This window comes from Oncorhynchus keta, chromosome 3 (genome assembly GCF_023373465.1).
Source record: "Oncorhynchus keta strain PuntledgeMale-10-30-2019 chromosome 3, Oket_V2, whole genome shotgun sequence".
NCBI lineage: Eukaryota > Metazoa > Chordata > Actinopteri > Salmoniformes > Salmonidae > Oncorhynchus > Oncorhynchus keta.
The window spans coordinates 5,199,823-5,215,699 of NC_068423.1; the positions used below are offsets into that span (position 1 = coordinate 5,199,823).

Consider the following 15,877-nt stretch of genomic DNA (forward strand, 5'->3'; position numbering starts at 1 on the left):
TGACGGGATTGCTTGTTTTTGGAGGTAATGAATTGGTTGCACTCCTCTTGGTCTCATAATAATAATAATATATGCCATTTAGCTGACGCTTTTATCCAAAGCGACTTACAGTCATGTGTGCATACATTCTACGTATGGGTGGTCCCGGGAATCGAACCCACTACCCTGGCGTTACAAGCGCCATGCTCTACCAACTGAGCCACAGAAGGACCACCATCATATGCTGCAGCCAGGCTCTTGAGGACCCGATTGTACCTCCAGGTGTAGCGGCCTTGTGAGAGTCTGGTCTTGCAACCTGTCATTATATGCCTGAGAGTCGCTGGAGCTGGGCAGAGGGGGCAGGTCGGGTCCTCGCCATACCATTGATGTAGGTTTTTTTGGTGATGGAAGCACTGTTACGGTTTTCTTCCGTCGAAGGAGAGGCGGACCAAAATGCAGCGTTGTTATTTCGATACATGTTTAATAAAAGATAAACATGAACAATACAAATAAACGTGAACACCTAAACAGCCTTATCTGGTACAAACAAACACTGAGACAGGAACAATCACCCACGAAACACTGAAGAATATGGCTGCCTAAATATGGTTCCCAATCAGAGACGACGATAAACACCTGCCTCTGATTGAGAACCACTTCAGGCAACCATAGACTTTTTTAGACAACCCCACTATACCACAATCCCAATACCTACAAAAAAAAAACAAGACAAAACACACCACATAATTAACCCATGTCACACCCTGGCCTGACCAAAATAATAAAGAAAACACAAAATACTAAGACCAGGGCGTGACAAGCACATCATAAACAGCTCTTCTTATGAAGCTGATGTTGCTTGCCTCCATTTGCCAAAGCTCACTCCAGTTGATCTTTCTCCTCTCCAGGCCTTCCCATCACGTCCATTGCCAATGTTTAGCAAGAGAGACAGCCTTTGCTCTTCTTGCAGTCTCCTCCTGTCTGCGCACCTCCTCGGACCACCAGCTTCCTGCTATTCAGATGTTGTTGCCTTATGGAATGTTGGTTTGCTTGCTGCCAGGCCAAAGCCTCCTCTTCCATGCTGGATATTCCCCACAATGTCTTGGTGTCTCAGGGCTGATGCTGCACAGATGTTGCTTGCTGCACAGCCTTAGATGATGTCCAGTTTGTAGGGGAGGTGCAGCCTTGCTTATGGTCTGGTCTTTGGAGTTTTCAGTATCCTCTATGAACTTGAAGTGGACAAGAGGTAAGACATTAATTTGCCAGTCGATATTATTTGATGTAGTCTGACATCCGTTCACAAATTCAAAGGTTTTACCTGCGCCAGGTGAGCCATTTAATTTATTATTTTAGATTATCTTTGAAGTATCTTTTTGTGTAGTCACTATTACACAGAGCTGGGTTATTGGTAAGGGCTGTTAACTGTGGGACCTTGAGATGTTTCTACAACTTGATTGGAGTCTACCTGTGGTAAATTCTATATAAGGTCCCACAGTTAACAGTGCATATGAGAGCAAAAACCAAGCCATGAGGTCGAAGGAATTCTCTGTAGCGCTCTGAGACAGGATTGTTTCTGGGCACAGATCTGGGGAAGGGTAACTAAACATTTCTGCAGCATTGAAGGTCCCCAAGAACGCAGTGGCCTTCATTCTTAAATGGAAGAAGTTTGGAACCACCTAGACTCTTCCTAGAGCTGTAGTACCCTCCAACACCATAGTACCCTCCAAACTCATCATTAAGCTCGAGACCCTGAGTCTCAACCCCACCCTGTGCAACTGGGTCCTGGACTTTGTGATGGGCCCTCCCCAGGTGGTGAAGGTAGGAAACAACATCTCCACTCCACTGATCCTCAACACTGGGGCCCCACAGGTTTGCTTTCTCAGCCCTCTCCTGTACTCTCTGTTCACCAACGACTGCGTGTCCATGCACGCCTCCAACTCATTCATCAGGTTTGCAGACGACACAACAGTGGTAGGCTAGATTACCAACAACAACGAGACAGCCTACAGGGAGGAGGTGAGGGCCCTCAGAGTGTGGTGTCAGGAAAACAACCACTCACTCAACATTTAAAAAAAACTAAGGAAATGATTGTGGACTTCAGGAAACAGCGAAGGGACAGCAGTGGAGAAGGTTTGTCGGTGTACATATCACAGACAAACTGAAATGGTCCACACACACAGTGTGGTGATGAAGGCACATCAGCACCTCTTCAACCTCAGGAGGCTGAAAAAATGTGGCTTGTCACCAAAAACCCTCACTAACTTTTACAGATGCACAATGGAGAGCATTCTGCCGGGCTGTATCACCGCCTGGTACGGCAACTGCACCGCCCACAACAGCAGGGCTCCCCAGAGGGTGGTATGGTCTGCACAACGCATCACCGGGGGCAAACTACCTGCCCTCCAGGACACCTACAACACCCGACGTCACAGAAAGGCAAAAATTGATCATCAAGGACAATAACCACCCGAACCACTATCTGTTCACCCCACTTCCACCCAGATGGCGAGGTCAGTACAGGTGCATAAAAGCTGGGACAGAGAGTGGTTCGGGTGGTTATTGTCCTTGATGATCAATTTTTGCCTTTAATCTCAAGGCCATACGATAGTTAAAGAGCCGCCACTAGCACACAGGCTGACTACCAAAATACTTGATATCATTAGCCACTTTAATAAATGGAAGACTGGTCACTTTAATAGTGCCACTTTTAGAATGTTTACATATCTCACATTACTTAGCTCATATGTATATACTGTATCCTTTACTATCTATTGCATCTTAGCCTCTCTGTCACTGCTCATCCATATATGTTAGACTTATATATCCTCATCCCATTCCTTTTACTAGATTGTGTGTATTGGGTTTTGTTGTAGAATTTGTTTAGATATTAGGTTTGTTGTGGAATTGTTTGATATAACCTGTTAGATACTGCTGCACTGTCGGATCTAGAAGCATAAGCATTTCGCTAACATCTGCTAACCACGTATGTGACCAATAAAACTTGATTTGATATATTAATATGGGACATTTTCAGCCCTTTCCTGGGTAGCTTATATAACAGACATAATATGGAAAAGAGCAAACAAAACAAGAGAAAAAATCTATACATTAATCAGTTGGTATGTGGGTGTTGCAGAGTTGAAGCTACAACCCATAGGCTTGGCTGTCTCAACAATTCCCAGCTTTTGGGAGGGAGGGTAGACAATGAGCATGTCATTGCGGATGTAAGCAATGTCCCCACGCACTCTGGCATCTTTCATGGCTGGAATATGTTCTTTCCTATTCTGTCACACAGCTTCAGGATGGTCCTTGTTGGGGAAGATATACTGTACGTTCCTCTCAAGTTCTTGGCTCTTTCCAGAACAGCGACCTTGAACCTCAGGAACTTGACCACTATCGGCCTGGGCCAGTGGTGGGTTTTCCAGTCCTGTGGGCGAACTCCACCTCAATCTTCCTGTGGCCCATCTTCAGTTTCTCCAAGATAATTCCCCTTACTTTGTCCTCAGACTCTGTTCCGGTCTCATGTGGAGATTCTGCCTACAACCATGTTGTTCCGCCTTGATTGTCCCTCGATCTGATTTACCTCTCGTTGTTATCATGGATTCACATGCAGAACTTATGTCCTCTCTCAATGACTTACAGATTGCTGCATCTTGCTTGTCTCCAGTTTAAACTCATCGAACTGACCCTGGGAGAACTGACCCTACAAACTGTTCTTTAGGTCCTGGACCTCTGGTCACGTCGTCCATTCTTTTATTAGTTGACTCCACCAGTATTTGGACAAAACACTTGAATCTATTTTCTTGTTGTTTTAAAACAACTGCTTGTAGAAATATTGTTGTTTGTTTAAAAGATCCTTCAGCGTAGCTTGCGCTGTTACTCCTAGCAGTTCCAGACAGGGCAGGTCGCAGGGAAAATTGAAAACGAGTATCTAGACAGCCACAAGCCCGGGACAATCCGTGGTCCCAGCCACAATGTCTAACCGCGTTGCCGGCTGCGTTCAAGCCCTCAAGAAATCCCTGCTAGCTTGATAGGCAGCTATGCCAAACAGCTCCTCAGACCCCACCCTTGGTTGGCAGGATCACTGGACAAATAGGAGCGGTCCGAGCAACTGATGCCAACCTCCGTCACGGGATCCAAACTCAAAATGTTTAGTATCCATTTCTACTGTGTTACAATTAAATTCTAATCCATCAATGGTCACTGTAATATACAGTAAACTAGTGTTTTTCAACTCTTCTAGCTGGCATAATATGGGCTGTTGTGCTTTGCAATGTTAATGACAATAGATTAGTGATCTACTAGTGGTACACATGACAAAATGTAAATTGTAATAGGACAGAACAAGTATTATTCAAATGGTGTAGCTGGCAAATACAGACATGTTATGCTTTGCAATTGTATTAAGAATGTATTAGTGATCTACTATTGGCAGATGTGAAGAAAAAAAAAACATTACCATCCATTTCTGCTGTGTTAAAATTAAATAGTTTACTGTAATATGCAGTAAACTAGTTCTTCCAATCTTGTAGCTGGCAAAATATGGGCATTTTATACTTTCAAATGATGAATGAAATACTGGTGGCACGTGAAAAAATGTTAACCATCCATTTTTACTGTGTTCAAATTAAATTATAACCCCCCCAAAAAAATCACTGTAATATACAGTAAACTAGTTGTTTTCCAATTTTGTAGCTGGCATATAATGGGCATATTATACATTGCAATTTTAATGACAATGGATTGGTGCTCTACTAGTAGCATATGTTTACCATCCCTTTTTATTGTGATAAAATGTAGTTACAAATCCCTCAAAGCTCACTATATTAGGACAAAACAAGTATATTTCCAATGTTGTAGCTGGCTTAATATGGGCATGTTATACTTTGCAATGTTAACTCCAATACTGTATCAACCATTGTGTTACACGGCTTTTGTGGCTGGTTATGAATGTCTCAAATAACACAGGTTAATATCGGTCATTATCTGAATTTCCTGACTTTGAGACATTACATTCCATACATTCTATTTGAATTTGTTATGAACAAGGTAATGGTACGTTTTTCTTATGTAGTCATTTACTTTTTATTTTTCAGTCAGTCTCGAGGCATGATCATGAACAGCATCTTAAAATCCATCTTTGAAACTTTGAAAATATATTTTATGAAACAGCATATTTCATAAATTAATGAACACAAGATTTCTTCAGAACAGGTCCATTTTTAAGTCAATTTTTTTCAGCTTTTACATTGCCGTTGACTTTTCGATGGGCCATGGCTTATAAAATGGCATTTTGTATGCATTTTCACACACACACACACACATATTTATTTACAGTATTTATTATGTTCCTCCTTTCCCTTTACAATTAGAAATGGTAGACTTTTGTGCAGTGATGTCCTCTGGCTAACACTGACTAACTACAGTAAGGTGAAACATTTTGGTCATAAAGTCTATCTTGTTCAATATCTTTGTTTCAAAACCCCCCAAGCCTAGGTGAAACATCTGTGGATGTGACCTTGAGCAAGGCATTTAACCCTAATTGCTCTGGATAAGAATGACAATCTCAAATGTTATTAGTGATACCAGGACCTAGACAATTACATGGTGCCAACAGAAGGCTGGAGGTAGCCCAAGTGTTTTTGTTTTATGGCAACACAAGAGCAATTGGGTTGTCAAGCAGGTTCACATATTCTGGATCTGGCTATACTATATTATTGGATTCGAGGCTGAAGATGAGGAAGTCTATAGCTGCACTTGTCATAACTGGGTCACTGGCATACACCTAGTGCCACAATTGCATGAGCAGCCTGTACAAAAACCTAACCCCATTCAAAGCAGGAGAAACCTCCAAAGCTGTTGCCCATCACTACTGTCATTTCCACCATTTTCATCAAACTGACCAGACATTTATAATTTGAAATCAACATACAATGTGTCAATCATGTACATTTATCTAAAATATAATATCGATATGCATCTATATTATAATTCTCAACACCTGCATGCTAAAACAAGGGCCGGGATGATACCAATATTGAGATACTCGGTAGAGAAGGGAAGTGTTATTTCCTTCATGATGTCTTTTAATTGTATGTGAGGGGACCTCTAATGAGGAATGCTGTGTTGCAATAAGCATTTATTAACTTGCCTCTATTTGATATTTCAACAACTAAAGCCAATTCTGCCAATTTCTTAAAGCAGACATTTACCATCAAATCACAAATCATGTTATATGTAAATCCCAGAGAGAAAGAGAGAGTGTTAAAGACTGGAGTGGGAGCATATGGGTCACTTGGACTGTACGTGGACATGCTTAAATCCACTGACAATAGCCGGCTGGGTTCACTGAAGACAGTAATGCTGCTCGTGTTTTGCGTTCTCTTGTGTAGCGATCGATTGCTACTGCCTGAGTCGTCTGATGTAAAGATGGATGCCTTCCGATATAGGTAAATAAAAGAAACATTTATGGACTGGCATGTATCTAATTGTTGTGATCGGCAAGGCTAAAGGGAGCTACACCGTGAAGTGATATTTTTCTTGTGACACAATGTATCGAGTTTTTAAAACGAACAGCAGCAGTGCACTAAGCAAACCAAAGCGTGCTTCGCAGTAATATGTTTCTTGAAGTAACATTCAATGTCTTACAATTGCTTCCGATTGCACCATATGTTAAGTTGATGATACATTTATTTCGGGTATTTTTTGTTATTTTCTGTAAATGATCACAAAATATCCCCCGTCTCTTTCTGCTAATCTGAAATCGGCACGAATACAATGGTGTCTATCTGCGTTATTTTCAATTGTGCATACTGGACAATGTTATGCCCCATATTGGGGGCCGCGGACTTCTGTGTGATTTTTAAAAAATAATATAAGGAAAACATTTATTCAATGCTGTTCTGTGAACGATATATGATGCGAAGCAGGACACGTAAACATGTCGTTATCTGATTTGTACGACAAACAACGAATAATCCAAATGATTTTTTGTCATAAATGACAGGTTATAAACGTGAATAGCCTAGATTCCACTTTTTAAATATAATTCATTGTGCATTTAGTTGTCACCCTTTGTTACAATGTTTCTTTGCTTGTTGTTGCTCCTGCTCCCCACACTCCTTACCATGACTCATTGAAATATATTTGACATTGTAAATGTCATGTATGAAGATGAAATGATGTGTTATGATATGTGTCTTCTCTCCTGTCTGGTCTAGCCCCGTCTTGGCCAATGCATGCTGCTTTACAGCATGAACACAGAAGTGTGGGCTCATCTTCTAATTCTGGCAAATGAAAATGGATGAGATTTCGATGTCCAGCCTGGACAACAGCAAGCTGGAGGTAAATATAGTAGTAGGTTTGGTTTAGTCCTGTGTGGACTATACATAAGGGTATCGTTTCTCACCCACACTTTTCATTTTAGTCTTAAACAAAGGCTTAAACATTTGGACTGTGTCATTTTGGACTGCAGCTATGGCTGATTCGTAACCTGTCCGGCGCAATTCAGCTTGACTGTTTGGCCCTAGTGTGAATCAGTTCTGTAGCCAACTCTTCTAACAGTATCATTCCATAGAAAGGCTATATCCTGGTTCTATATAATAATGCTGGGGTGGTTGGCAGGGCGTAGCTCAGGACATCCTTTCTGACCTGGTGGAGGATGCTTGTCTGGGCCTGTGCTTTGAGGTCCACCGGGCCGTCAAGCAGGGCTACTTTTTCCTGGAAGACACGGACCAAGAAACCATGAGGGACTTCGGTATGTATTTCTACTTTCTACTCACCTTTGTTTTAAAATGATTGTTTAACAATGGTTAAGATAAAGACGTGTACAGACGATATCATTCCACAAGTTTTAATTTGCTAACTACACCACCATACAATGATTGCAATATATAATATATACCTTTACTATGTAAAGTGAACTACAATTTTTCTTTCTCTTTATTTTTTTGCATGAGTAGAAATTGTGGACCAGCCAGGAGTGGATGTGTTCGGGCAGGTGTACAACCAGTGGAAGAACAAGGAGTGTGTCTGTCCCAACTGCAGCCGGAGCATCGCTGCGTCACGCTTTGCCCCGCACTTGGAGAAATGCCTGGGCATGGGGCGCAACAGCAGCCGCATAGCCAACCGCAGGTTAGCCCCACTACCAAATACTAATTGAGTGTATGTAAACTGCTGACCCACTTGGAATGTGATGAAAGAAGTAAAAGCTGAAATAAATCATTCTCTCAACTATTGTTCTGACATTTCACATTCTTAAAATAAAGTGCTGATCCTAACTGACCTAAGACAGGGAATTTTACGAGGATTAAAAGTCAGGAATTGTGAAAAACTGAGTTTAAATGTATTTGGCTAAGGTGTAATGTAAACTTCCAACTTCAACTGTATGTCATATTGATGCGGTTACTGATATCTTTAAAGGGGTGGCTAAACTCACTAAATTCGCTTCCCTTTTCAAATCCTTGTTATGAAATGCTAGAAGCCATGACTGAAGCAACGAGGGTTTGATTGGGGAGTGTTATGTTCGCTAATAGCTGGCGTTGTGTGTTCCTCTTTACTGATCCTAAACAGCAACCATACTTTACGAGATGAATGGCTTAGCAACCACTTGACGCAGCATGACAACGTGAACGTGATTGGTCAAGAATCCTAATCCCTGAGCATTTCCTCCTTTCTAGAATACCTATGATACTTGTGTTTATGATGCTAATGTTATCTCACGAATGTGAGGATGTTTGAGTTGGGGGGAGGGAAAACAAGCCCTTTATAAAAACCAGGTCTCGTTCTTTCAACATAACATTGGCAACTATGTATTGTTTCATGTAAACAAGACTGAGGCGCTGTGTGCTAATGGGTATTTCTGTTGTCTGTAAAGAAATGGGCAGGCTGTAGGTTGATTCTGCTGCACTCAGCTCAGCTGCTTCTCCGTGCAGCATTTACCATCCCCTTTTAGTGGGCAAGACTGGGCATGATTGAAATCAAAAAAGAAAATCACAAATATCCAAGGATTTAGGAATTTATGTCATAGTTTTGGAAGATATTGACTTAATGACCAAAATTATCCTATTTGCGTTTTGTATTACATTTTGGCACTAGAATAAATGTTTCTGACTAATGTCGATGCCTCAACCAGACAAGTATTTTTGTATTGGTTCAGCTAACATTTAAACACAGCTACCCTAATACCAGTTGACATTGCAGTGCAGACAGCAATGTAATGCCGTTAAGACTGGAGTTGCTGCCCTCGAATACCCAAGCCGACAAGGCGAAACATCTGTTGATGTGCCGTTGAATAAGGCACTTAACCCTCATTTGCTTCAGGGGCGCTGTACTATTATGCCCGACCCTGTAAAATAACACATTTCACTGCATCTATCTGGTGTATGTGACAATAAAACATTTTCTCATACCACAACAGGGTAGTATTATTTTTCGAATCAAATGTAGTTTGCACACTTTTCATTCAACTGTAGCCTTACTTTCTCTAGCAATCCTGAAGGAAGGATTCTTTCAAGTACTTTGCTTTAGCCTGCCCGGAGTAACAGATGGGCGGGGTTTGCCGTTTTGAGACTGTTCTATTGGTCCATTAAACCACACAAGCTCAATTAAGCGCAGATTAAATATTGGAAATGATTTCAAATAGTATTTTGAACCCAGGTCTGGCCATAAATCAATGGATGATGTCACTGACTGTCCTTTCTTCCCCACACAGAATAGTCACCGGCAACAACACTAACAATAAATCAGAGAGCGACCAGGAGGATAATGATGACGTCAATGATAACGACTGGTCCTACGGGGCGGAAAAGAAAGGTAAAGGACTGGCTTTCACCCTCCTTTTCATGGTGATCTGGGTCCTGTTTAGTAGGCAGAAAATGAGCGCAAACGTTGTGAAACAGAAATGTACCACATGACCTTATCCAATAAGAACAGAGGTTAAATCAAATCCCATTTTTATTTGTCACGTGCTGAATACAATCAAATGCTTACTTACAAGCCCTTAACCAACTATGCAATTTTAAGAAAAAATAAGTGTTAAGAAAGTATTTACTAAATAAACTGAAGTAAACAAAAAATACATTCAAATTATAATAAAAAAAATATTAATTATAAGTAAAGAGAAACAATAAAATAACAGTAACGAGGCTATATACAGGGGGTACCGGCTGGGTAGGTTACTTTCTAAATGTAATCCGTTAGTTACTAGTAACCTGTTCAAAATTGTAATCAGTAACATAACTTTTGGATTACCCAAACTCAGTAACGTAATCTGATTACATTCCTTTACTATTAGATTACTTTCCCCTTAAGAGGCATTAGAAGACAAAAATGCATGTTAGCAATTGAACAACAACTATTGTAGGATAAATCAATGTTGAAGTTTACATAGCTGGCCATATATGGATGTAAAATGTTACTTTGTTTGTTGGTTATGTAGGCTTCTTCTAACCCATCGCTTTCTACTACATATAATAATACGATTCAATGATATCTTTACATTAAAAACCAAAGTCTATCAGAATTCCAGTCATTCCAATAAATATTTTACCCTTTGATCTTCAAGAATAGGATTTGGAAGTATAGATTAGCCAAATTGTTTTACCTGAGCATAACCTCAAAACTAAGGACTTATTAGCCAGCCCTACTTTGTTTCTGATTTTGTTGTCATGGAGGATTGATTGGGCTTATTGATTCGAGTTGAAAAATAAATGCTGCGCTCATGGAATGGCATGCTTTGAGTGCTGCTGAAAAGTGCTATTTACATGTGAAAAAGGAATGCCATATGCTGCATTTTCTATAGGCCGATTGTTTACCTTTTTGTTGGTGACACTTTGATATCTTGATCATCTGTAACTGTTTAAACCGTAAATTACAAAAAGGCTTCCCCACCTCGGTTTTGGTAAAAAGCTGAGGGATGGGCCTGGAGAAATGTAACCACACCCAGATTAATAGACAGAGCTATGGATGTATGGACTGACCATCCATGTTATCAAAATTATTGTTGTAACCATGTTGTGAGGCTGTACGGTGTTTGTTTACATTCACAATGTTTACAAACATTGGAGAAAAACAAGCTTATATTTTGGGTTCTCCTGGAGTGTTGAACTAAGCTCGAGGCATTTATGTAAGTTATATTCTTCAAGAAACAATGGATATATATAATTTATACATCTAAAAATTGATGTGGCAGATTGCCACTTTAAGTCTATCAAAAGTGTGCATGTGTCCATTAGACCTATGGAGAATAAAACATTTTAGCAATAAAAGCTCCACTTTTACTCCATAGGCTGGGATGCGCACTATGCAGCTGTTGCAAGAGCAATTGTCACTGGCTGTGTGATTCACATCAATGCGCTATGTAGATGTCAATAATAAGTGATATTCGTATCACCATAGACGACACCACTGCTGTCATCCTTACCTCCAAGTGTTTATTCAAGTTGGATAATCTTTCGATGCCGACAGCAGTCGCACCATTGGAAGACATCGTTTGGACTGTAGCCTACAAAAGCCTATTCCTGCTCTTGTCCCGAGATCCATCAAACACATTTGGTGTGTCATCATAGTGGTCTCTGACTTGTGGTCAGACTCGCTCACGTGGAACAAATTTAAACTTGCACCTTTTTTCAATACTGATTTGAATGTCATTGAGAAAACAGAAGTGTCAAGGATTTCTTTTTGCAAACATGCTTTCTGAATTTAAAAGTAATCCTCGACGTAATCATCTAGTTTTTCAAAAGTAGCTGTAATCTGATTACAATATTTTTTCTGGTATAGTAACAGATTAGTTAGTTTTTTTGTAATCTGTTACTCCCCAACCCTGGCTACCGGTACAGAGTCGATGTGTGGGGACACAGGTAGCCATTTGATTAGCTGTTCAGGACGCTTGGGGGTAGAAGCTGTTAAGAAGCCTTTTGGACCTGGACTTGGCTCTACGGTACCGCTTGCCGTGCGGTAGCAGAGAGAATAGTCTATGACTAGGGTAGCTGGAGTCTTTGGAAATTTTTAGGGCCTTCTGACACCACCTGGCATAGAGGTCCTGGATGGCAGGAAGCTTTGCCCCAGTGATTTACTGGGCCGTACGCACTACCCTCTAGTGCCAGTTGCCATACCAGGCAGTGATGCAACCAGTCAGGATGCTCTTGATGGTGCAGCTGTATAACTTTTTGAGGATCTGAGGACCCATGCCAAATCTTTTCAGTCTCCTGAGTGGGAATAGGTTTTGTTGTGCCCTCTGCCCTCAGTTTGTTTGGACCATGATAGTTGGTTAGTGATGTTGACACCAAGGAACTTGAAGCTCCCAACCTGTTCCTCTACAGCCCCGTCAATAAGAATGGGGACATGCTCGGCTCTCCTTTTCACAGAATGCAAGAGAAGTGACAATTTCTCTAGTTAATATTGCCTGCTAACATAAATTTCTTTTAACTAAATATGCAGGTTTTAATTGATTTCATGAAAGGCATTGATGTTTATGGCTGGGTACTTTTGTGCAACGATTGCGCTTTTGTTAAATCATCACCCGTTTGGCCAAATTGAAGTAGGCTGTGATTCGATGATAAATTAACAGTCACCGCATTCATTATATGCAACGCATGACAAGCTAGTTAACTTTGTAAAATCAACAATCATGTGTAGTTCACTAGTGATTATGTTAAGATTGATTGTTTTTTATAAGATAAGTTTAATGCTAGCTAGCAACTTATCTTGGCTCCTTGCAACCACAGGTCCTTTTGACGCTGCACTCGTGTAACAGGTGGTCAGCCTGCCACAGTCTCCTCGTGGATTGCAATGTAATCGTCATCCAAAAAGGCCGATTCTTCTGAAAACTTGAAATCGGCCCTAATTAATCGGCCATGCCGATTAATCGGTCGACCTCTAGTTGTTATGCTGGAACCACACGGCCAGGTCTCTGATATCCTCCCTATAGGCTGTCTCATCGTTGTCGGTGAAGTTAATGATGGTGTTGGAGTCGTGCTTGGCCATGCAGTCATGGGTGAACAGGGAGTAAAGGAGGGGACTGAGCATGTACCCCTGTGGGGCACCCGTGTTGAGGATCAGCGTGGCATAGGCCGTCCCCACCTGGGGACGGCCTGTCAGGAAGTCCAGGATCCAGTTGCAGGATCCAGGTGGTCTGCTTGAAACATGTTGGTATTACAGACTCGGTCAGGGACAGGTTGAAAATGTCAGTGAAGAGACTTGCCAGTTGGTCAGTGCATGCTCGGAGTACACGCCCTGGCAATCCGTCTGGCCCTGCAGCCTTGTGAATGTTGACCTGTTTATGGTCTTACTCACATCGGCTATGGAAAGCGTGATCACAGTCGTCCGGAACAGCTGGTGCTCTCCTGCGTGGTTCAGTGTTGCTTGCCCAGATGCGCACGTATATAAATAATTTAGCTCGTCTGGTAGGCTCGTATCACTGGGCAGCTCACGGCTGTGCTTCCCTTTTGTAGTCCGTAGTAGTTTGCAATCCCTGCCACTTCTGACGAGAATCCTATAATGGTGAATACCAGTAGTCAATCTCCACATTAATTTGAACTGAAACAGAGTTTACTTCAACTGTGCACATGCATCCAAAATGTAGTTGTATATGTTTGATCTTCACTTGATATCTAGTAGTAAAACAAATATGCTTTGAAGTGTTATCAATGTGCTTGGTTCTCTTGTGTATTTGTACATTATGATATCTTGTAAATCATTGAAATTATGTCCACGTGTCTTATAAAATGCTCTCGTTTTTGCAGCGAAGAAGAGAAAATCAGATAAGGTATTTGCACTTTCTTTGAAACAACAATTAAATATTTTCTGTAATAACATAGTTTTGCCACTAGTTGATCATTCTGCTTTTCTTGATGCTTTATCTGAATAGAATCCAGTGCCACAGCTGAATTTCAAGTGAGAAATCGAAGGGAGAATGTTGATTGGCACTTGGGGTTTGTGTAGTTGTAACCAATCTAATAAAATTACTACAGGAAAGCACGGCCAAAACAAACCATAAAAATAAAGTTATCTTAATATGTTCGTAAAGTTTCCAACAGTATGCAGCATGATCCTGAAAGGCGACGAGACCAAATTTCGATTTCTTCAATTTTAATATTTGTTGTGATTGTCAAGCTTTCTGTTAAACAGAACATATTGTTTTTATTGAATAAGACAATTAAATTACACATTTCTTATAGTTTTGTGTAAACTATTTTGTTTTATATGTACATATATATATATATATTTTCCTTTTTTATTGTAGAATCCAAACTCACCCAGGAGATCCAAATCATTTAAACATAAGAGTGGTAAGTTATCATCATTAGTCTGTAACTACAAAATGCATGGTAATTGTGACAAATGGAGCGATTGCTTTAGGCCTCATTCTTTGGATAGGCCTAATACACACTCTGGCATTAATTCAATAGTATGACAGTGATATGACAAAGGATATACTGTATGTAAGTTGTCCCTGAGACAACCCTAGTTCTAGGTCATTGAGACTGAGAGATTAAGTAAGGTGTGGACTGTGGCTCATATGAAATATAAGCTATCCTACAGATAATGGTGGAGTTTTGTTTTGCAGTTGCGCTGTGAATCTAAGAAGATATTGCTATTTTATATTAAGGTGGTTCCAGAGATCATCTGACGAGTGTAACTAAAATAAAAACCTCCTGGACCATCCCCATAATCAGATTTTCACAACAACAGTATCATTTCCTTGGAGTGGAGAATGGAGGTGACTTTGATAAATAGAGTCAGTCTGTCTCCACAGGTATGATGGGCCCCAGACGGCGTATGGACAACCAGGAGAGCCCACGCATGCTGATGAAAGACGAGGCCTTCCCTCAGTGACAGACACACAGGAAGACCATTCAGTCCACCCTGGCTCCTTTTGTTTTTCATTGGACCGTGACAGATGTGTAGTAGACTATTGCTAAATGGGTCGTGTTCATTAAGCACCACACTGAACAAAACTGACTGATACATGGAGGTAGTGACTGAACTTCTCCAATAAGAAATGCTTGTTTGTTTTTCCATTGTGAAACGTTTTAAAATGTTTTGTTACTGTGTGCCCTAATGAACACAACACTGCTGAAGCAGTCCAGAGACCCCCTGCACAGTGTGTCTCTTCCGTTTTTCCCCTCCACCGAATCGTTGCACCAATAATCATTATTTTATATCATACATTATTTTATCGATAGGTAGCTGCTCTTGGCTGGCCTCTTTACGAAATATTGTGTTAGAATCTGTCAATGCACAGATAAGGAGTGAGGTCGTACAGTGGCTAGGCAGAGGCAGTCGAAGTCAGAGCAATGGATACTAAGGACCATTTGATTATGCACTGACTTTTTGATGATATTATCAGTCAAGAAGTCTTTTCAACTATCATTTTTTTTGACAAGAACATAATTATGGACAAATGGACAGTTAAAATCAGAAGTCGCACAACTTACAGGCAATAATAGTTAATGGTTTGTCATTTTATTACTCCATATTCACAGTGTCAACATCATGATTCTCCTGATGAGTATGCTGAAAGGACTCCTGTCACTTGTCATATACCTGTGGAAATAGGTTTTGAAATAAACTGCAAACTCCTTGCAATAGAACATGGGTTAATCTGTTTCATTGTAGATGAGTAGTTTAATTAGGCTTGTTTTCTAGCATTCAAAACATTCTTTATTATTTGTTTACATTGTAAAGGGTTATATGTGTCCTCAGTGTTGTGATAGTGTAAATATTTAAATAGTTGAAATGCTGCTATCATGGCTTTGTATTTGTTCATCTGTCAAGTAATAAACGATTGTCATCTGTCGATGTGTGATATTTGAACTGCGAGTATAGGAATTAAAATGATGTTTGGCTTGACGTGGGCTGATGCATACATCTCCCCTGAGGGGGGTTGCAAACAAAG

At 40.6% G+C, this 15,877-nt stretch overlaps 1 protein-coding gene across 2 annotated transcripts; it reads left to right on the plus strand.

Annotated features, from left to right (window-relative positions):
* The first annotated feature begins 6,268 nt into the window (after nt 1-6,268).
* Nucleotides 6,269-15,778, plus strand: LOC118364450 (ataxin-7-like protein 3). 2 transcript variants are annotated; one of them, XM_035745994.2, is made up of 8 exons: nt 6,269-6,428; nt 7,200-7,323; nt 7,603-7,735; nt 7,941-8,112; nt 9,692-9,792; nt 13,722-13,744; nt 14,222-14,267; nt 14,722-15,778. In XM_035745994.2, the coding sequence occupies exons 2-8, from the start codon at nt 7,273-7,275 to the stop codon at nt 14,898-14,900; spliced, it is 705 nt and encodes a 234-aa protein (XP_035601887.1). In that variant the 5' UTR covers nt 6,269-6,428; nt 7,200-7,272; the 3' UTR covers nt 14,901-15,778. The 2 variants fall into 2 exon arrangements, with proteins under 2 accessions (XP_035601887.1, XP_035601895.1); XM_035746002.2 differs by having other exon boundaries at nt 6,270-6,428; nt 14,735-15,413.
* The last annotated feature ends 99 nt before the right edge of the window (nt 15,779-15,877 follow it).